The sequence below is a fragment of the Littorina saxatilis genome, linkage group LG15 (assembly GCF_037325665.1).
Source record: "Littorina saxatilis isolate snail1 linkage group LG15, US_GU_Lsax_2.0, whole genome shotgun sequence".
Classification (NCBI taxonomy): Eukaryota; Metazoa; Mollusca; class Gastropoda; order Littorinimorpha; family Littorinidae; genus Littorina; species Littorina saxatilis.
Window position 1 is genome coordinate 32,127,409 of NC_090259.1, and position 23,801 is coordinate 32,151,209.

The 23,801-nt window shown below is 44.1% G+C and overlaps 1 protein-coding gene across 7 annotated transcripts in view; it reads right to left on the minus strand.

Moving 5' to 3' along the window:
- Positions 1-23,801, minus strand: part of LOC138949078 (ras GTPase-activating protein nGAP-like) — a 220,053-nt gene that overhangs the window by 170,012 nt on the left and 26,240 nt on the right. For 2 of the 7 annotated variants that reach the window (XM_070320812.1, XM_070320809.1), the window contains exon 1: positions 6,153-6,587. The exons of 3 other annotated variants lie outside the window; for them this stretch is intronic. In XM_070320812.1, coding sequence (XP_070176913.1) covers positions 6,153-6,207 — 55 coding nt within the window. In that variant the 5' untranslated portion in view covers positions 6,208-6,587. Of the gene's footprint in view, positions 1-6,152; positions 6,588-23,801 lie in introns of those variants that run through there. 2 more of the 7 variants (XM_070320815.1, XM_070320811.1) reach the window with 1 other exon arrangement.

Below are 23,801 nucleotides of genomic sequence, written 5' to 3' on the forward strand. Positions count from 1 at the left end.
CGAATGCATAGCCGTTACATAGGAGCCTAATTAGATGACGTCACAGCAATAAAGTCTGTGGACTCCATAAAGTCTCTTATTTATAATGCATAGACCGCGCATATAGAGCCTTATGCCGGCCATAAAGATGCTCTTGTCCCATGTGAAAGATGCTCTTGTCCCATGTGAAAGATGCTCTTGTCCCATGTGAAAGATGCTCTTGTCCCATGTGAAAGATGCTCTTGTCCCATGTGAAAGATGCTCTTGTCCCATGTGAAAGATGCTCTTGTCCCATGTGAAAGATGCTCTTGTCCCATGTGAAAGATGCTCTTGTCCCATGTGAAAGATGCTCTTGTCCCATGTAAAAGCCTTGAGATGTCTGTGGTGGTGAAAATGATCGCTTCCTCGAGAAAGAATGAACCTGCAACAACTGACACTGACTCTAACATAAACATTACTCCATCTATAAGTCTTCCTTTATTCCGAGTTGGCAACCTTGGGAAAACTTTAATTCATGTGAAACAATATTCCAACTGCTGCAATACAATTATATATATAATATATATACACCATGGCTTGGCTGGTTTTCCTCCACACAAAAAAACCCACATCAACAACAAAAACACCTATGTCACTTCCCTGCATTAATCCTCGTCTCATAACGACAAAAATAAGTCTGAAAACACAATACACAATGAATCCGCTCACGAAAAAAATAAACTCATCACGCTCTCAGAATTTGCACTGAAGAAAAGTTGTGTCTCTCTCCAGCGCGGCCAACTGCTGCGTTACCACTGGGAATTATAATGCCACCAAACTCAATTCCTGGAAACTCTCAGCGATTTCAGTCCAGAAAATAAGCTTGGAAGCAGAGACTTCGTGAACCCATTGCTGGCTACAGCAAGCATCTTATCATACAATCCTCCGAATTCGTGTGCTGGGGAAATTATAGGTCTATCTGATATATGTACCTCCGAATGCAGAATCCCCCCCGCGCCCATGTAAACACGTGCTGGGCACTGACACACTGCTAACCGTGACTCAAAACGGAATTTCCTCCCATCGAAAATACAGGCCCTATTTCAGTACTTTACAGACTTAATGTGTTGTTTGTAATGGTTGGAGAATAAGGAGTAAAAGATAGTTCAATTTCAATTACACGAATTTTTTAAATAAAGCGGAAGCTCTCTAAGACCTTCTTCTTCTTCTTCGTTCATGGGCTTAGACTCCCACGTTCACTCATGTTTTTAGCACGAGTGGATTTTTACGCGTATGACCGTTTTTACCCCGCCGTTCAGGCAGCATACGCCGATTTCGGGGAAGGCATGCTGGGTATGTTCGTGTTTCTATAACCCACCGAACTCTGACATGGATTACAGGATCTTTTCCGTGCGCACTTGGTCTTGTGCTTGCGTGTACACACGAAGGGGGTTAAGTCACTAGCAGGTCTGCACATAAGTTGACCTGGGAGATCGGAAAAATCTCCACTCTTAACCCACCAGGCGGCAGCGACCAGGATTCGAACTCACGACCTCCCGATTAGGAGGCCGACGTCTTACCACCACGCCACTGCCCCCGTCTCTAAGACCCTCCAATATGACTCCCTCTAATACGAGACCTTATGTTCACAAAAAATGTTCTTCCTATTTTCACTTTCTTTCTTTATTTGGTGTTTAACGTCGTTTTCAACCACGAAGGTTATATCGCGACGGGGGAAGGGGGGAGATGGGATAGAGTCAATTGTTTCTTGTTCACAAAAGCACTAATCAAAAATTTGCTCCAGGGGCTTGCAATGTAGTACAATATATTAACTTACTGGGAGAATGCAAGTTTCCAGTACAAAGGACTTAACATTTCTTACATACTGCTTGACTAAAATCTTTACAAACATTGACTATATTCTATACAAGAAACACTTAACAAGGGTAAAAGGAGAAACAGAATCCGTTAGTCGTCTATTACGACATGCTGGGGAGCCGTCCCAACCAATATGGGACTCCCCCTAACCCGCGGGGGGACCGATTTTCACTAATTTGACATCTATTATAACTCCCTCTCTTTCCTCTTTTCAGACCAGCATTCTTTAAACAGAGCCATCACTTAGGTCAATGCCCAACAACAAGGAAACAAAGCATTCTTTAAACAGAGCCATCACTTAGGTCAATGCCCAGCAACAGGGAAACAAAGCATTCTTTAAACAGAGCCATCACTTAGGTCAATGCCCAACAACAGGGAAACAAAGCATTCTTTAAACAGAGCCATCACTTAGGTCAATGCCCAGCAACAGGGAAACAAAGCATTCTTTAAACAGAGCCATCACTTTGGTCAATGCCCAGCAACAGGGAAACAAAGCATTACTGTACCAGTCCAAATATTGGAGTTCAGATGGCTTTCAATGACCTTTCAATGCGTTGACAAAAGTGCTTGTAAGGATAAATAAACACGAACTGGAAGACGAATTCAAATATTTTAATGTGAATGTCAAAAATACTGAGTTTGGTTTCACGACATGATGTCAAATTGCTATAAAAGTGGCAAGGTCACGAGGACAGCAGCCTGGATAACATTTCAATGGCGATTAAATTCTGACGGCAAGACTTTTCTTCTCAATTTGAATAACATCAAGTCCAAAAAGCGACAGGAACACTCATACAATCCATCATGCCACCTCTGATTAAAAAAAAAGAGGGTAATTTCCATTTTTAACAGAGGTTTGGCAAACACAAGAGGCGAAAAGAAAATCCATTTTTTAAAAATTCAAAATGCAAATACGAAGCAAGGATCAGCACAACCTATGTCACTTGACCAATGCATCATGATGTCAGAGGGTCGTTTTCAAAGCAAAAATATCAAGTCTATTCGAAAATAGATCGACACATCAGAAATTCAATGCGTTGGGTAATGGGCGGTTCTGGTGAGGTTATGCCCCCTCTTTCTTTCGGCTGGTAACTGGCGCCCCCTCACGGCAAGATCACAGGAGTTGTCTCGCGTTATCACCCCAGAAGCGCTCATTAACCGACACCCACACCGAAACATTGATCATTTCAAATGTTGAGGTATTGATGACCTATAACCCAATGCATGGCCTACATTTTGAACGTACGGATCTCGAAACAATACGATTCAGAACCTTTTCCGTGCCGCTTTTCCTATCGATGTCTGCAATCGTATGGACTGTATCAGGCGGGAATAAAAAATGAGAGGGATCTCTGTGCGATCTCTGTCTGCAATCTGCAGCGTGTACATGCAGTCGTCTGCAATTTTCGGCGGAGATATGTCCGCATATTATCTGTCTCTTGTCATGAGAATGGACACGTATCGAGGGAAGTGAAGAGTGGGTGCAATTTCCTGCACAACGGACAGCAGGCAAAGAGACAGACTAGACATGTGCCTGATTTTTTTCCTTTTTGGGGCTAGGTTTTGCTGTTCTTTCTCTCTCTCTCTCTCACTCTCTCTCTTTCTCTCTCTCTCTCTCTCTCTCTCTCTCTCTCTCTCTCTCTCTCTCTCTCTCTCTCTCTCTCTCTCTCTTTCTCCTCCCCTCTCTGTTTGTGTGTGCGCGTGTGTGTGTTTGCTTAGGGTTCGCTAACGATTGGTGGGTGCAACTCCCAACAGAGAATCAAATCTCAGGTTCTATGCAAATGGCATGCATTCAGAACACAGAAGATTGACAGGTAGACACGGACATGCATACACACACACGGACACATACAGTCACAGGCAAAACAGACACACAGGCAGGCCTATACCTCCGCGACCCGACCCCAACCATGTCCTTCCTTGCACAAGTAAAAACAGATATTGTTCACAAACACATCATCGCCCAGCCAATACCCAGTCTGTCAATCCTGCTACCAAGACTCCTTTCAAAAACCAAAAATGTCACCAATTCAAAGACTTCACTTACGTCCTGATCTGACCAGATCAGAGAGTCTTCAAATTGGTGTGAAAGAAGTTTTGCACCTAAATCCCCCCCTCCGCCCCACCCCCCTTATGGAAGCGTTGGAAAGATCACAGGACCATCTCTCTCCAGTAATGAAAGAAGTTTTTATCAATCAAAATGGTGGGTAGAGATCGGGATACGTATAGATCAGAAAATTCTCCAAAATGGTGTGACCTAAATACACCTCAAACCTCTTCCCCCTCTAGAGACTTTTTGTAAAAGCTTCCTCAAGATCAAAAGACTATCCCCCGCTTGTGATAAAGGAAGTGTTTATTCATCAAAATGGTGCGAACATTGTCAATGTGATACGAGTATACAAAAATGTGTGTGTGTGTGTGTGTGTGTGTGTGTGTGTGTGTGTGTGTGTGTGTGTGTGTGTGTGTGTGTGTGAGAGAGCATGGGTAGCCATGGGTGTTTGAGAGAGAGAGAGAGAGAGAGAGAGAGAGAGAGAGAGAGAGAGAGAGAGAGAGAGAGAGGGGGACAGACAGACAGACAGACAGACAGACAGACAGAGGATGCAGATAATACTAGTGATCTTCTACTGAACTCTCCAACCACCTCAATCGAACAGTAGCAATTTAACATTCCGATACTTTTTCGTGCGAGTAATTTCGTGGAGACTGTTACGGAGTTCGCACATGCAGACATCGACGACACATTGCCATGAGATTTATGGAAAGTAGCTGGCCCTTTGCAGTGGATAATCCCTAAGTATCTAATCAGTCCGAGACCACAGGGGCTGCGCGATTTGCATCTTGAAACCATTACGATAGAAGCAGAAAATAACATGCGTATGTTTTGGAGTTAGATCGATGTGTGTGTGTGTGTGTGTGTGTGTGTGTGTGTGTGCGCGCGTGCGTACGTGCGTGTGAGCATATATGTGTGTTGTGTGTGTGTAAAATAGAGAGAGAGAGAGAGAGAGAAAGAGAGAGAGAGAGAGTATGTATGTATGTATGTATGTATGTATGTATGTATGTAGGTATGTATGTAGGTATGTATGTAGGCATGTATGCATGTGTATTGGTGTGTCGGTGTGTCAGGTGTGCAAGAAAAAAGGGTATTTTTATATCATGGGTTTTATGAATTTTCTTCTTTTATTCTTTTATAGTTATTAATTAATGACCTATATGTGCTGATGACTAATTTAATTTCCTTTGTTGGATCAATAAAATGTTATGAGTTATGAGTTATGAGTTATGAGAGAGAGAGAGAGTTTATTCCGATGATATTCAGAATGGGTATGAACTTGCCCGCCGATTCGTGAATAACACATGCACAAAGCCTTATTCATCTCAATACCCTTGGGGAAAAATGCATTCAAAGGAAGGCAGAAAGGGAGAAAATAAACAGTAAGCACGCTGCACGATCTAACCATATGTTGACCGCGATCTTTCTTATTGAACGTCGCAAAAGAAGTCAACAACTTACTGCACTAGTGCAACGTATTTTCCCGAAGCGCGAACCTCACGTTGTGAGGAAAGGAAATTCGCTGAAGACATGACTGAGAATGACCAAGGAGGTTTCAAGTCGGTTTAATTCTGATTCCTGATATTTCAAAATGCGCTGGGTATTTTACGTGTCGTTCTGACCTGGACATTAGACAGATTGAGGAAACATATGACTTCAAGATAAATCTTAAGTGCGCGTGCGTGCGTGCGTGCGTGTGTGTGTGTGTGTGTTTGCGTACCTGTGTGTGTGTGTGTGTGTGTGTGTGTGTGTGTGTGTGTGTGTGTGTGTGTGTGTGTGTGTGTGTGTGTGTGTGTGTCTGTGAGCGCATGAGTACGTACGTGGGTGTTCATTCATGAACCATTAACGTCATAATGCATAGAACTTTTTCCTAAAATAACCACCTATAGATTATTAATTAATATCAAACAGCCTAAGACTGTTAGCAACACTGGAACGGTGAACCGACACAAAACCAACAGTCCTCACACCTGTATAACATCAGTATAGACAGAGCATGCTGATCCATGTTCAAGCCTCTTTTTGTTGGTCGAAATACAACCTATATAAAATTCAAAGACTAGCTTTCGTTCAAGACACCCAACTTACCTCAAGCCACGAAAAAAGCATAATAGTGCAATGATTTCAAATTTGACCGACTTACCCAAAAGCAGCTACTACAGCTAGAAGAAAACCCGTCACCACGGAAATGTCATAATTCTCAGTTGAACACATTACATGCACGACCCAGGCCCAAAAGTGACTTAAATAAAGACGATACCAATACCTTTGAGGCAACACGGAAAAATACATCCACATTTGAATCGTCGACACATTTTCATAATTCCAGCAGAGACACTGACTTGACTTTCCCTATTTCCTCATGTCCCTCACACTCATGTTTTCCCTGCAGGCAATAAGGAAAGCGTGTCACCCTCCTATGTTTTTCCTCCTCTCCTCACTCAAATTTCGAAACTCGCGCGAGGTACCGTACGTTTGAACTACTTTTCCGTTGCACCTACTTTCTCCAGATTCTGCACACAATGCAGTTTCGCAACGTTTCCACACAAAAAAGGGAGGCACACGCGCCAGTTTGAAGTCGAAAAACAAGAAGAGATCAACACGACCCAGTCGTACTCGACCACTTCCACACAGACAGAATACTGCACTGAGAAGGCTTTTTTCCCCCTCTCCTTTCTGTTGCTGTCAGTGCGACTCAACAAACTCGGCAATGCATTCAGTGGCTCGGCTGTCAATACTGCAGGTGTGGTGAAAAAAGTGTCTCCGCCCGTCTCAGTGTGTGTGTGTGTGTGTGTGACGGTATGTTGCTCACTGTTAAAGCGGGTCTCATTCATTCAACTTTTTTCAACTCCTTCGTTCCATTTTCTCTCTCTCTTTCTCTCTTTCTCTCTCTCTCACACACACACACACACACCGTACACACACACAACACACACACACACTGTCTATATCTGTCTCTGTCTCTCCTCTTTTTTTTTTGCTTTCGATTTTTCCCCGTCGTCTTGTCTGAGTATTCTTTACAGACTTCGCCCATTTGTTAATGGTTGAATAATCGAATGGCGGAGTGAGCCTGAGAAGGAATTAATGAAGCGACGTCATGCTTTGCCGGTTCAACGAACTCTCGCACGGTCTTGGAGGGAGGGAGGGAGGGAGGGAGGGAGGGAGAGGAAGAGGGAGAGGCAGAGAGAGAGAGAGGGAGAGGCAGAGAGAGAGAGAGAGAGAGAGAGAGAAAGAGAGAGAGAGAGAGAAAAGAGAGAGAGAGAGAGAAAGAGAGAGAGAGAAAGAGAGAGAGAGAGAGAGAGAGAGAGAGAGAGAGAGAGAGAGAGAGAGAGAGAGAGAGAGAGAGAGAGAAATGTTGCCACAAACATCGTCTACTATAACTATAACGCTGCGCAGTATCTTGTAGTTAGACCTGAATCAAGCGAAGCGCTATCATACAGGGACGATTAAGCGCCACTTGAAAACAGCAGGGCGTGTACCGAAATGTATAACTATAAGCAGCTAAGCAAAAGTTTGCCCTTTGAAAAATAATTCATAGAGAAAACAAGACTGCCTTTGTAAACGTTATCATTTAGTGAATAGCCCGTACAAGTCGAGCGAGTTTAGTCTTTGGGTATTTCCCCGGGCCTCGACGAATAGGGATTCGTCTGATATTCACTGACATAAAAATATAAATAATTACATTTGTGTACTTTAACTGTTTGTGGGAAATTAGAAACGTTGAATTGCACTTTTTCTATTCTGTGTGTGTGTGTGTAGCACAGACCTCATCTGGCACATTAATAATTCAATCAGCCTTCTTTGCAGCAAAACCGCGTTATGAAGCAAGCAACACTTTTGCCCGTTCAGATTCTTTGTTTTGTACTGCGTTCAGAATCAATCTTTCTACACACTGGTCTTGCTCGCGTTTGAGACTTTAACTTGGAATGTTTGCATTCTATGAGCTTATATAGAAGATCGACCGACACATCTTGCCTCCTCTTTGTCTGTCCGTCCCGTCGTTTCTGTCCCTCTCCCTTTCTGCGATTCTGTAAAACTGATTATGAATAAATCTGATGCATGTATGAATCAGTCTGACACGTACACTGCGTTGTATAATGTTATCGTGGAGTACAATGGGATTTTTTACAATGATTCGCAAAGACCTCTTAACAGGTCCATATCAGGCGCCCACGCTCCGTATATCCCCTAAGGACCAATTTTGAATGTCTATCAAAACTAATTCGCTCTGATTAGACATTTCGATTGACCAAAGAGAGAACAATTGCCAAGCGCAAAATGAAACTTCTTCGATAGAAACCAAAGTTGTTGACGACCTTCCCCTACAGCAGATTATTAACGGAGTTGCCGTTGTCTTGGCAAATGTTACAGGTGTCGAGTAGACATTGTAACCATTTCTTCACACATGGCGCTATGTGCTTGAGCATGACGAGCTTAAATTCGTTTTCACGCCTTTCTTTCCGAGGTAAAGTTGACGTTCCCAAAGCGATTGGTTTGAAGTTCTCTCTTCCGTATGTGTGTCTCTGTGTGTGTCTGCATTTTTCATCTCTCTCTCTCTCTCTCTCTCTCTCTCTCTCTCTCTCTCTCTCTCTCTCTCTCTCTCTCTCATTCTCTCTCTCTGTTTCCCCATCGACTTTCTCAAGGTCGACTCGTCTCTCTCTCTCACCCTCTCTCATCCCTCCTCCCCCTTTGTCTGTCTGTCTGTCTGTCCATGCCCATGCAGCCATCCCCTTCTGTCTTTCTAAAGGTTGACTTGAAGGAGAGAAAAAAAACACCCATCAATATGCAGTGACTTCTACATCTTCATCCTTTTCGGCCATTCTCCTTTTCTCTGCCTTTTCTCTTCTGCTGGCCCAATACCAATTTCAGGGACGGGACGGGTGAACATTCTGGAATGCTCCAAGGACTTTGGCAAAAGGCTTGTCCTCCGCGACCAGCTTGCCTGGATGCTTATTTAGCAATCGAACCTTTTGAATATTTCATGCCACAGCGTTCCTTAGCTTAAATACAGCAACAATAAAACAGTGAGCATTATTTTCGTTTTTGAAGTTCTTGAAATCCAGCCTTAAGTCCCGAACTAAATTTGATTTGCTACACATTTTCTCCCTCTGCGTTCATGGGCTGAAACTCCCACGTACACTCTTTCCGCAGAGTCTGGATCCGTCCAAATGTCAACATGACATTTAAACCCCCGCAACGTCCAGAAAAAAGGTTGTATCGATTCTGAGAGATCTCCTCAAGGGACGGTAACTCTACGGTCTTAAAAGACCGTTGGGTCGAAATATCTGTGAATGTAGACTATTGTTTTATTAATAACAAACGTTCGGTTCTAACAACCTACCTTTCTTGTTTTTTTATTCTGAATTTTGGAACGTTGGCAGTCTCGTTGTTTTTGGATTTGCTCATCTAATCTTGCCTGACTGCAACCCTCTTGTTTGTTTTGTTTTGTTCTTCTGTATGCGTATACATCATGCCATCTTCAATAAGTTTTGTGTGAATATGTGTTTGTCTGTTCACTTAAAAGACCGTTGGGTCGAAATATGTCAATAACAAACGTTCCAACAACCTACTTTTCTTGTTTTTTGATTCTACAGTCTGGACTTTTGTTTGACCTATTAGTCTGAAACGAAATACGAATGGATGCCCCCTCCCCCCCCCCCCCCCGGATCCCCAATCTATCCTCCCTTCAGTCCTTCCCCATCCATATCCCCCCCCCCCCCCCCGCACCCCTTTTCAATCTTGACCCAAATCGTCGCAAGCTTTTCAACAGTTAATAATACAACAAAATCATGTAAACATGGGATCACAAAACAAACAATGTTGTATTTTCAATCTCACACCCCATTTTATTTTTGATTTATTTTGATTCAGTTTGAGAAGACTACGAGAGCATATTGCCCGTGTACAAACTTGGTAGTAAGTATATATATATGTCTGAAATAGTATGCATGGAGCCAAACTTTTGACTTTTATTTCTCTCGCCAAAAGGTTTTTAGACATTAAGCTGAGAAGACAAAAACGACACGACTAGAAAACATATTTATTGATATCTACGCATTTCTGTAGATACGTTTTATAACATGTCTGTACATCATTTCACGCAGAAACCAGGGCCGGTATTCAAGAGACGAGGTTAGAGATTTTAGTACGGGATTAACTGTACCCTCAAAGCAAAGTCTCTCTAAACTCAACTCCTGCATGTGCCGGCCCTGATAGTTTGCCCGTTGTACATGATGTTACTCCCGCACTTACAGAACACTGCAAGATCGTTTTACTGCTGTCTCTCTTTCACTTCTGCTCCATATTTATTGTCTGTATCAACCACCACCACCACCCCCCACCCCCCCCCCCCCCAACCCACCACCCCTCCCCCCTATCCACGAAACCGGAGGTCCCTACGGGCTAAGAGAAAAGGTCATTCGCTGATCTTCAGTTTTGCAATAATCAATAGGTTCTCTTTGCTTTTGCCACGACTACTAGTACTACTGAGGTGCCGGATAGTAGCACTACAACCATTGAAACCGACGACTTTAGCTTCTGCTGATGGGACTACTGCTGTCTTTTCTTTGGAGGGTGATCTCAGAAAACTCTTTCGGACAGCTCACAAGTGTCTGCTTTGTCTGAATCGATTTGAACTTTCACTGCTGTGCCAGCATTCGTCTCGAAAAAAGGCTAGAGTTGCTAAACGACGGAACGCATTAGGTGATTAACTTTAGTTTTAATCAGAGGGGGCGGTTAAAGCTTGAGGGTGCGCAAGAAAGAGAGAGAGAGAGAGAGAGAGAGAGAGAGAGAGAGAGAGAGAGAGAGAGAGAGAGAGAGAGAGAGAGAGAGAGAGAGAAAGGTAAAGAGAGGGAGTGAGACAGAGAGACAAAGAAAGACAGAGGGGGGGGGGGGGAGGGGGAGAGAGAGAGAGAGAGAGAGAGAGAGAGAGAGAGAGAGAGAGAGAGAGAAAGAGAGAGAGAGACAGAGACAGAAAGGTAAAGAGAGGGAGTGAGACAGAGAGAACTTTTGAAAGACAGAATAATATTTAGTTTAGTTTATAACTTTATCATCCCAATGCTGGGAAAGTCGGGTGGCTTCCTCCCAGTGGAAAGCTAGCAGCAACAAGCGTCGCGCTACCCAGGTGTGTGCGTGTTTAGGTGTAATCAGCCACCTGCACTTATGGCAGAATGACAGGTCTTTTACGTGCCACTGTGGTGACACGGAGTGGGACATGGATACCGTCTCTGAGTCTGCACATCAAGTTGACCCGTGTCCGTCCCTGCCTGGATTGGAACCCGAGACGCCAGGATGACAAGTCCAGCGCCCTACCAACTGAACCAACTAAGTTCTCCTGGTTTGTTATGTACAGTCCAGTTGAATATTTGGCTAAACTACGCTCGTTTCACCAAACTTCCTCACAGTTTAACACCAAATACAAACACCTGAAACCTTGACATCTTTGGAGTTGCCGCCATCCTATAAACAATAATTACAACATATTAAGGCTAAAAAAATAAAAAGTGTGGTTACAGTAACATAGCCAAAAACAAATAGGGTAGGAAGGTAGGCAATCACTTCTTTTTTTTTAAACTTTTTTTTCTAATGTGTACAAATTAAACCTACTTGACAGGGAAATAAGTGTGCGACTCGGGCGCTTTCGCTTTCATTGCGTTTTCTGCACTCGTTTTCTTGTTTTTTGTGGTGTTTTTTGACAAATGTAATAAAAAGTTATAGGGTCGGCCCCTAAAAATAGGGTAGGTCGGGTTACCGTAACCACACCTATTTTTTTTTAGGCCTAATCATCCTAAGAGCGAGATAGTTCAGGGAGTTTATCCGTCAAACATCAATTACCAACGCTGCACTGGCAACAAATAAAACATTAAGATATTGACAATAAAATCTGCAAAGGGTTTCAACCTATACACCCGAAGCTACACAACTACACCGTCAGATTCATTTTCGCCAGGGGAGTACTAAGAAGGAGTGCAGCGAAAGCAACGGTCACTTTGGGACACGGCGTCAACAGTGTCCGGGCAACGATGACCAGCAGAACGCCGTACCGCAGAGGGAGGTGTATGAACTTGACCAAGGGTTTTTGGCAATGACCCCAGATGATGTAGTGAAGGATTCTCCCGCTAGCGCTGGGATATATGGATCTGGGATTGCGTTTACGGGAAATGTCCGACCGAAAAAAATACAAGAATATCGGAAATCAAATCGACAAGCTCGAGAAAAAAAATCTGAGAGAGAGAAGTTCAGATGATCAATGGACTCGTAAATCTTATCTATGATACTTGTTCTCAGTGGGGTAAGAACCCCGTTTAAATATAGCCGACTTTAGGAAGCTTTGTGAACATTCCTTATCCACCCCCACCAACCCCCTCCCCGTCTAAAGGTCGTTGCACAGATACAGGGGCGGATCAGTTCATTTTATGGGGGGGGGGGGGGGTCCAAAAGTATATTGTGAAGATATGGGTGTGAAGGCGCGAAGCGCCGAGCCGACGGCGCGAAGCGCCTAGTTTTCTAGGGGGGTCCTGGGGCATGCTCCCCCGGAAAATGTTGAAAAAAAGGATGCAAAATGGTGCAATCTGGTGCATTCTGAGGATGATCATTACCAGTTTCAGGCAGCAGATTTTGTCACTCATTAATACCCCAAAAATTGAAACTCCGGAAACCCCAGAACCCCCCCCCCCCCCCCCCCTCGTCCGCCCCTGAGATATATAGTATAATTGCGCAGTAGAAAAAGGAAAAAAGGAAGAATGAAGAAGACGACAACGACGAAGGAGGGACACAGTAAGGGTAAAAGAAATCGGTGGTTAAACTCATTAGCCGAACTCAACGCATAACACGATGCAACAAGACAGTAAGACAGACGCTGTTTCTCTCTATTTTCCACTATTTGTCCAGCGGGGTGGTTGCTGGACTTGATTGCACACACAAACACACACATACAAGATCCCTCCTCCTCCCTGTCCACTTCGCTTTACACATGATTAACCACTTCTGCAATCAGAAGCGACAAGAGACTGATTAGGAATTGTCGAAGAAAATTGCAACAGGAAACGAAGAAAAAACATTGTGCGAATTCATTCGTAATGCGCAGAACACGATCAAGACTGACCGACCCAGCACTTCACTCCCCCTTTCTCTATCTCTCTCTCACTTTCTGTCTCTATTTCTTCTCTCCCTTTCTCTCAGTTTCTCCTTCTTTCCGTTGCTCTGTTTGTCTGTCTGTCTGTCTGTCTGTCTTCTCTCTCTCTGTCGTTGTATTGCTTATGCCACAACCCTCGAAAAATAAAATTTGATTTGATTTGATTTGATCTGTCTCTCTCTCTCTCTCTCGCTCTCTCTCTCCGTCCCTTTCTCTCTCCCCACGCGCATTTGCTCCACTTGATTGATCACTTCTGCAATTAGAACCGACAGGAGGTCGGGTCGTGGACAGAGGGGAAAAGGGAAACGCAGCAACAAAATCGTCTGAAAGAAGGAGAGAACATTTTTTCCTGTTCATTTTCCAGACAAGCACGTGCGCGCTGTTTTCTTTTGTGGTCGAACCTTTTTTCTGAAAGGAGAAAGAAGACGAGAGGGAATCGGGACTTCTCAGATTACAAAGACGATGTGCATGCAAGATTCGGTTAAAAAAAACACACAAAAAACAACAACAAGTAAGCTCCAGTGACAGAGGTATCATAATCATCCATCAATTAAGTTGCAATGACATTCCAGCCCGTGCACACCAAGACGCGCTGATTTTCGTATGCACAATGTATATAATATTATATATGAACCAGACTGACAGACACGATACATGACCTTCCCGTTACACCTCAACAAACACCCACTTATGCAGACAGAGGTAGACAGACAAACAGAGCGGGGGGGGGGGGGGAGGGGGGAGAGAGAGAGAGAGATGATAACTCTTCTGAGATGATAAAGTAGTCGTTTACACTATTTCCAGAGAGAGAGAGAGAGAGAGAGAGAGAGGGGAGGAGAGAGAGAGAGAGAGAGAGAGAGAGAGAGAGAGAGAGAGAGAGAGAGAGAGAGAGAGAGAAGCTTGTGCGCGCACACACACACACACACACCAACACACACACACCAACAAACACAAACACACACACACACACAAACTGTAACCCCGTGCCTCGAAAGGCTCTACCAAAACGACACACACAACAATATTAAAGGCCGCAAGACACTTACTACCAGTACCAACCAATAATATTTACCGTCACGAATAAACACCTTACTCTTTCGCAACACGACTTCGCCTGGCAGGTAGTAAAACCTCACCTGCGTAAAGATTCCTTTATCTGTTTTATTGCTTCCTTTGTTCGAAGCCATTCAATGCTTTAAAATTGACAAGTATAAAAGAGATCCCTGCTGTTTGGTTTGAAACGTGAATCAGGTGATGCAAATCGTAAGACGTATATTTAGCACGCTGAGAAAACCACCAGAGAGAGAGAGAGAGAGAGAGAGAGAGAGAGAGAGAGAGAGAGAGAGAGAGAGAGAGAGAGCGCTAGAGAAGGTGTGTGTGTGTGTTGGTGGGGGGGGGGGGGGCGATTGTGTCGGCATAAATGCGCATACCGTGGTGTGTTCGTGTTTAAAGGATCACTGACCAGACACGTTGTAGCTGAATGAAGCAAGGTCCTGGAGAGTCCTAGGTAATTTAGGAAATTCTATATAAAGCGGATAAAGACACTTTAAAAAACTCACTGCCACAGACATTCATTCATTCAATACCTTGCAGGAAATCAGTGAAGGACGGGTCACCACAATGGAATACCATCCCCTTTCAAACAACCCCCCACCACCACTTTAAGACTTTGAATTTCTCCATTTGAAAAGCTTGATGTTTCTGTTTGTGCCCTCTGTATATTTACATCTATATTCTATATAAAGCGGATAGAGACACTTTAAAAACCCCACTGCCACAGACATTCATTCATCCCTGCGCCTTGAGTCCGAGTCTGGAGATACGCGCGCGATATAAGACTTCATATAATAATATATATATTAAGACTCCCTCCTTGACCCGATTTTCTCAAATTCAAGGCTGCCCAAAGTTGACTTTGTTTTTTACCGAAAATTCAATGGAAAGCTTCGTGCAGCGAGGTTTGTGCAGTAGAAGGGCTGAAACTCCCACGTTCACTTATATGCTTTTGCACAATATATAGGTTTTTACGTAGATACGCCGCTTTCGGAGGATGCATTCTTGGTATGTTCGTGTTTCTATAACCCACCAAACTCGGACATGGATCAGGATAACAGGATTTTTCTGTGCGCACTTGGTCTAATATCAGGCTTTTAGGAGGTCTTACCAGGGGGATTCCACAGTATTCTGACTAGCCAGTACTGAGATCAAGGGCTTTGAAACGGCGTGAAAAACACGACAGACAGATCAATCAATTAATCCACTTTGACAATCACTAAGCCGATCAAGACCTGAGATGGCCGCTGCTTTCTTCTTCGGACTGTCCACCTCGCGGGCTTGTTACTTGCTGTCAATGTCCACGTCTGACGCCGTCGTTGGAAATTAGTACACTGGAACCCACCTTTTAAGAACCCCAAATGTAAGACCCGTTTTCCTAGATTTTCTGTTCATACTTTCTGTAAATTTACCCCCATTTTAAGACCCCCCTCCGTATTAAGACCTGACCGTTCTCAAACTTTTGGAGGTCTTAAAAGGGGGGTTCCCCTGTACATCACTCTCGTCCAGTGATCTATCCCTGCTTCTTGTCGTGCTGTCGAGTGGCGATCGTGTTAAGAGATCCATTAGTGGCTTGTCTCTTGGCCTTCCTCTTGTCTTCTCTATTTATGTCTGGGTTTTCCTGGTGTGTATCGCTTCCTTCCGTGTTGTGTTAGCTGCTGATCAGACGTGTACTGTAGGTATGAATCGGAGGCACAGAGGGAGGAGGGGGGCGCTGAGAGAGAAATGGGTGGGGGGGGGGCATGGCGAGAGATGGAGAGAGATAGATTATATAGGGAGGAAGAGAGAGAGAGAGAGAGAGAGAGAGAGAGAGAGAGAGAGAGAGAGAGATGGGAGAGAGAGATATATAGTCACGGTATGTTATTGCTTTTTGTTATGGTTTCTACAATCTATATGGCTTTCCAGGACCGTGACTGAAATGGAGAGAGAGAGAGAGAGAGAGAGAGAGAGAGAGAGAGAGAGAGAGAGAGAGAGAGAGAGAGAGAGAGAGAGAGAGAGAGAGATAAAAACAGACATTTAACATTTCAGCCCGTAAAAAGTTTGACAGCATACGTGACTACTGACAATTTCAGAGACTTTTGTCACTGCGCACATGGACAGAACCCTGACCCATACTTTTCTTACTACGTCTTTGTGTCTTGGAACCGACATTTAAAATCATTTCCGGTTTTTTTCTTCTTCTGAAGAACAATGCAATATCCATCGTCAACAACAACACACATACGAAACTCTAGCAAAAAGCTAATGCAGGCACGTATGAAAACAAAACGAAAATCGAACATTTCTCTTCCTCGCAGAAACTGGAGTTGATCCTAAAGTCCCAATCTAGTTCTGTGATCCTCGCAGAAACTGGAGTTGATCCTAAAGTCCCAATCTAGTTCTGTGATCCTCGCAGAAACTGGAGTTGATCCTAAAGTCCCAATCTAGTTCTGTGATCCTCGCAGAAACTGGAGTTGATCCAAAAGTCCCAATCTAGTTCTGTGATCTTCCAGAAATGTAGAAATGCAATGAACCTCCGCGCTGTTCAAATCCCAATCTTTTCAAGACATCACGCACACATGAGCACTTCATTTCTCTCACACAAGTGACACAACCAGTTGTATTATAATCCAAAACTGTCATCCTTGATCTACCATTTTCCAGAAATGCAGAACATTCAAAGGAGCACACGAGCAACAACTCAACGCAGAACCGACATTTTTGAGAGGCATCACTATCACTCACACAATCCAAACTCTGTGATCGTGCAACACGTTCGCACCTTATATCTCACACGCAAAAACACAATCAGCAGTGTTATAATCAGAGCACCCTGGTTCTTACTCACAATGACCCGAGTCGGTGGTGTAATAATCAGATACCGCTGAGCTCTCATCGATCCACAAAGTCTGTGCTATACTCTCCCGGACATACATGCATGTCTTCTTTCTCTAAAGAGTTATTTTTCCTCGCCATTACGTGCCTTTTAGGCAATGGGGAGGATGAGATGAAGGGAGAGGGAGAGAAAGGGGAGGGGGAGAGAGGGGAAGAGAAAGGGGAAGAGAGAGGGGGAGGAAGACAGGGAGAGAGTTCATGCGAATAGAGAGATCGAGAGTATAGGGAGAGAGTGGGACACAGAGAGAGAGAGAGAGAGAGAGACTGAGAGAGAGAGAGAGAGAGAGAGACAGACAGACAGACAGACAGACAGACAGAGACAGAGAAATAGAGAGAGATAGAGAGAGAGAGAGAGAGAGAGAGAGAGACAGACAGACAGACAGACAGACAGACAGACAGAGACAGAGAAAGAGACAGATAGAGATCTCGAAATAACAAAACAGTTTTGAGTGTCACCAGTACGAGGATTCAAAGCGGTGTCAGTGCACCTTGACACAGAGGCGGAACACTGCAAAGAATAAGTTTTGGGTCGATTCTCCGAGTTTGGGGAAATCCAGGGCGACACGGAGATAGGCTTGTCTCTTCCGGTGCTGCATCGATCTGGAATTAGGGATGAGGTCGGAGGTAGGGGATGGAGAAGGGGGTTGAAAAGAGAGAGAGAGAGAGAGAGAGAGAGAGAGAGAGAGAGAGAGAGAGAGAGAGAGAGACACACACAGACAGAGAGAGACACAGACAGAGAGAGACACAGACACAGAGAGACAGACAAAGTGTCAGAAGTCAGGGGGAGTTGGGGGACAGAATATAGACAGAGCGGGGAATGGGTGTGATTGAGGGTTTAGTACTATAAGAAACAAGACGAGGGTACAAATAAGAGCTTGAAAGGAAAGCCGTGCGTTTTGGTGCGAGTCTGACGGAGACAGGATTAAGGTCAACCAGCAGGGCGTTGGGTGGGTGTGTCAAATCACAGGCTTGTGTTGTAAGACCGCTAATGTGACGCTAATATTCTTGTTCCGGCAGCTGCGCAACATAGATACATGTATACATGTCATGATGTGCACATTTAACATTATTAGGTCAACGGTGGATTTAACGTCTAAACTGGTACTCTTTTGGGGCTTTTTTTTCTCTCAAAATCCAGTCGAACGTATCCAAAACAACCAGCCAAGGGACCCACCAAATATATATAGAGAGAGAGAGAGGGAGAGAAAGGGTGGATTGAGAGAGGGAGAGAGAGGGAGAGAGAGAAAGAGAGGGAGAGAGAGAAAGAGAGAGAGAGATAGGCAGAGACAGACAAAGAGAGACAGGTAGAAATGAGAGAAAGAGAGAGAGAGAGAGAGAGAGAGAGAGAGAGAGAGAGAGAGAGAGGGAGAGAGAGAGAGAGAGAGAGACAAGGAGAGAGAGACACACAAGCAGAAAGACAGAGACACAGAAAGAGAGACAGTATTATATTTTGACCTTGATGGACAGAACCACCATGGGGCCATTAGCTAATTGTCCATAAAACATATTCTGCAATCTATACGCAGACAGGCATGCAATATCATGATCACATAACTGGCAGGGGGTAAACAACAACGCAACCTTTATATTATTATAACAGCATGGGGAACACCACAACGCAGAAACATTTGTACTTTTCTCATACTGTGAGTGAAGAGACAGAAATACCTGTTCGCAATTCAAACAGTTAAGAAAAATAAGGCAGTCTCAAACCCAAACCTGCAACCAACAGTTCAAGACCGGTGTCACGAACTGAAAACTCTGCCTGAACAATCCTTCTCATTGCGGTCAATGCGCATGCGCTAACATGGGGAGATTAATCAGGTCGTGAACAACCTAACCCTAACCCTTATCCTAACCCTAACCCATGGTTTGTTTGGTCAAAGGGTCGCATTTTTTAAGTCCAAGATTGGCGCATGCGCATTGACCGCAATGAGAAGGATTGGTCAGCAGAGGTTTCAGTTCGTGACACCGGCCGCTGCAAGATCAACAGACAAGAAAGTCTGAGTCCCAAACTTAATCCTACCTCGGGACAAAAACAGGTCAGACAGAGTACTACTACTAGTATTATAATCATAAATATTCTCCTAAAAGGGCACATATCCAGACTGCTGTGGACAAATAATGTTGGGTGTTCTTGCAATAACATACAGAATAAAGCAGATCCCCAAATTTAGAAAATACAGTTCTTGTTACAAAGCAAGAAAACATAAAAGACAAATTCTCCACCAGAACCAGTTCTGGTTGCAAAGCAAAAAACCCATGAAAGACACATTCCCCACCAGAACCAGTTCTTGTTACCAGCTACGTACAAGACAAAGTATCCACCCGAACCAGCGTCGAAAATGGATGTGTGGATATGAATAAAGCATATATATTCAAAGATCCCAATCGGCAACAACCGTTTCACAGTAGACGCCAGTAAAGGGAACAGACGAGACATGCAGATCGCCACAATCCCGACAGTTCACGAAGGCTGCAGCCATGCCGATAGTTGGAGGTCGATTGGGATACAGAAATAAACGACGAGGGCACCACAGGGTCTCCAGCTATCCAGAGATTTGTTGCATCAATATTGCAAAGGGGCAATGCTTATGGCATGACTTTGGCAGCTCGAAAAAAGCAACAATAGATTTTCAAATTCCACGTTTGTAGGCCTACTTCTTAACGGTCAGGCTAGAGCACCAGACTGTCAATTCCAACCAGCTGGCAACGAAATATCCATGGTCCGCGCTTGGTGACTTGAACGAAGGGAAAACGGACTTCCAACTCCCATCGTATTACCCCAAAATCTGACAGTGAATATTAAAAGATGAGACAGACGAGACGTGCAGATCTCCAAATCCTAGAAGTTCTCCAGAACTGCAGAGTTCCACCGGACGTCACCTCGAGAAATACGACGAGGGTTCGACAGGGTCAGAGGCATTCAAGAGAGTGTTACATCAGTATTCCCAAGCAGCAGTGCTTGCAAAATGACGTGCCAGCTCGGAATTGTTTGTGGTTGTTGAAACAACAGGTAGAACTACAACACGTTAACAGTCCTACCAGATCTCCGGATGGTCCATTCAAATCAGGCAGATGCATGGGCGGTGGGCGGCTTGAGAAGACCCCTCCCCCCACCACCACCCCCCCCCCCCCCCCCAACAAAAATACCAACAAACAAACTTCAAAATTGCCATGGAATTGATCAAAACCTGAAGTTTAAACAAACTAGGAACGCAGATTTCTAAATTTCATTGAGATTGAGTTCTCGAAAAACGACGAGGAGGCGACACGGTCCCCGGGTATCAAGAGATTTGTTACTTCAATGTTCCCTAGCGGCAGTGGTTGCAAAATGACTTGCCCGCTCAGAGCGATTTGATTGAGGGGTTGATTCTTTCAGGGGCCATTTAGCGCTGCAACAAACATGTCTCCTCTAAATCTCCCCCTGCTAGCTTAAGCCATCTTTCTCTCCCCCCGTTGGCATGGATACCGACTCAAGCATTGGATATAAAATTGTGTTGATGGGCAGTCGTAAACAGCCTGCGTCTCTCTTTCTCTCTCTCTCTCCCTCTCTCTCTCTCTCCCCCTAGCTCTCTCTCTCTCTCTCCCCTCTCTGCTGAAATCCATGCCATTTCCCTTTTCTCACTTGCGCAATTGCATGATCTATACATGCGCAAGGTAATGACACTAAAGTGATATGGCTACGGCCATCTAATCTGGCGGAAAGCAAAATGTGATGGTAACAGATCGTTTGTACATGCAGACCTGACGTAAAGATTGCGTTTGGATTCAAGAGTAATCCATTTTGGAGCCAACGTTTTGGCCATATCACACGCGTTATGTTTCCACTTGAAAGGTAAAATACTTCTTGCATAAAGCTTGATATTAATTGAGCGATGTCGAATTCGCGAAGTCTACTTCACAAAGCTCGCTACACGAAGCTTTCGCATTGATTTTTCGATAAAGACTTCGCGAAGTCTTCACGAAGTCAGCTTCGGGCTCACTTTACGACAGACATGCTTAAGCGGCCATATCTACCTCAACAGATCTGTTCATTCTTTACGTAGGATCAGAACTAAAAACACAAGCCAATAATCAACAACCTAAATGATAATGTTTAAAAATGTTACGCAACTGATTTTTTGTATGTGTCCTAAGTAGAAGTATGTTCTTATCCCATGCAAAAGCCTGGACAGATCTGTGGCGATACCATACTAATCATGACCGCTCAAGACATATATGGGAATGATTTCCGTGTCCCCCCCCCCCCCCCCCCACACACACACACATCCCTTGAATTTATCTTTATCAGTAAGATATTTTGAAAGCACTCTCAGCGTCATCGCAATCCCAAGCACAGAACCATTGAATGCAAATGTATTTAACTCAAACACAACTTGCAACCATTAGTTTTGCTGATATTCAGCAATGATGACGTCCATTCCAACTCAGATTTCTCAAACGCATCAAACCGACGCATTGTAAGGATGGAATTCTTAACATAAACTTAGTGCATATAACTTGGCTTTTAATTTAGTTCTCTACCTAACAAAGCATCACCAGGTATCGCAATAACAATAACCGCAAGAAACACACACCATACGTAGGTCCATGACACAAACACATCACTCGTCATCATTCCGAGAACACAAGCACTCAACTTCCACAGATGCAATGATCTGTTTGTCACCAAACACCCAATGTCCACTCTTCTCTATTGTTTTTAACACCAAACCTCATCAGAAAACGTGTGAGCTTTCACAAACACAAAATGTCATTCGCAAACTTCTGCGCGCTTGCAGCAGACACACACGACGAAATGTTTTGGCGACACTAGCCACGAGAACAGACACCAGCGAGTCTGAGACAGTACTGACAGAACGCACTGCGCTGAGCTGCTGCATCGCGCGACAGACCGAGTGATTCAGTTCTGCCAGAGACTCTGAGAGAGAAAACCAAAACCGTTTGAGCACTCAAAGCGACACTATCGAAAACTTTTGGAAGCACTAATTTCCACTAACAATACAACTAACCACTGAGTCTCAAGCATTGCCGAGACAATGCATTCCTCTGCTGCACCGCGCGAAGAGTTCTACCACAGACTCACAGAGAGAGTGTGAAGCTACTCATACACTGTGCCGAATTGCCCTTGCGAATAGCATTTTCCAATAATTCACAATGATCGGGACATGGTCGCAAGACTTTCGTAAATGTTCTTAACTATTCCTTACAATTCGTCTCTTGTTTTGAACATAGCAACTTGCTCCTAATATTCGCAAGGAAGTCATATTGCTATTTTTTTCGCAACGTACTCGTTAGTACTCGCAAGATATTTGTTATCATCGCAATGTATTCGTGGCGCTAGCAAGCCATTCGCAACCATTCGTTATGCCTGTCTTTACATTGTGCCGAATATCCTTGCGAATATGAACATGTTGTATTCGGCAAAAAAATAGACACATGGACATGAATAATATAGAAAATTGGAAGCCTTACCAATCCTTGCGAATGTCTTACGAATGGTTGCGAGTGCTTGCGAATGTGTACCGATCATTGAGAATACATACGCATCAAAATCGCCGTTTAGTTGCAAGACGTTTGCAAGATATTCTTACTGTTTTTAAAAAAATTCGCAAGCAATTGCAGTCACTCGCAAGCATTCGTAAGGCTTTCTCAACATTCTTATGAATTGGGAACAAATGGTCAAAACATTCCTGAGAAATTCGTAATGAATTTGCAATCATTCGCAAAATGTTGGCAAAATGTGCACGAATAAAATCCTTACGAATGCTTGCGAGCGCTACGCATACCTTTACGATGATTACGAATGGTTTGCAAATACTGACGAGTACGTTGCGAAACATTCAGAATATGACTTCCTTGCGAATATTAGGAGCATGTTGTTAATGTTCGCAAAAAGAGACGAATGGTGGTGAATGGTTAAGAACATTTACGAATGTCTTGCGACCATGTCCCGATCATTACGAGTTATTGGCGAATTCTATTCGCAAGGGCAATTCGCCAGAGTGTAAGAGCAACATTACGAACAATGCGAATTGCATACTCGTTTTATTCGTAAAATGTTTGCAAGCACTCGCAACACTCGCAAGGCCACTCACAACGTTCGTAATAGATCCGTATATGGTTTCGTATACAATCGCAATGATCGATAGACATTCGCAAGCAGTCGCAACCATTCGTATGACATTCCGATTCGCAAGGATTCGTAAGCCTTCGATTTTTCTGTTTTTTCCTGTCCATTCGTCTCTTTTTTGGCCGAATACAACATTTTCATATTCGTAAGGATATTCGGCACAGTGTAATACAGGCTTAAGAGAGAAATTCGAAAACTTTTCAGCAGTCAAAGCGACACAATTGAACAGTTTTGGAAACACTTGCCACAAACACTAAAACAAACAGACACCAATGAGTCTCAAGCTCTGCCGAGACAATGAAATCTGCTGCACTGCGCGACAGAGTTTTGCCAGAGACTGAGAGAGAGGGAGAGGGGAGAGACAATCCAAAAATCGTAACACGAATGTAAGCACTCGAAGTCGAAGCGACACAAATGAAAAGTTTTGGAAACACATGCGATACAACCACCACCACCACACAGACACTATACGTGAGTCTCAGACGCCGACAAGAGAATGCTAAGGGCTGCTGCACTGCGCGACAGGGATCTAGTTCTGCGATGGACTGGATAGAGACAGGAACGGAACTGGGTGGACAGAACTGGTGCCAGACTGAGATAGTCGGAGAGCAGGAGGGGGAGCGGGGAGGGGTGCTGGAGGGACGGCAAAACGGTCATTCGGTGATTATTTATTTTAGATAATATGTGTACACGCAAGGCGAAGCACAGGAACAAGTGCG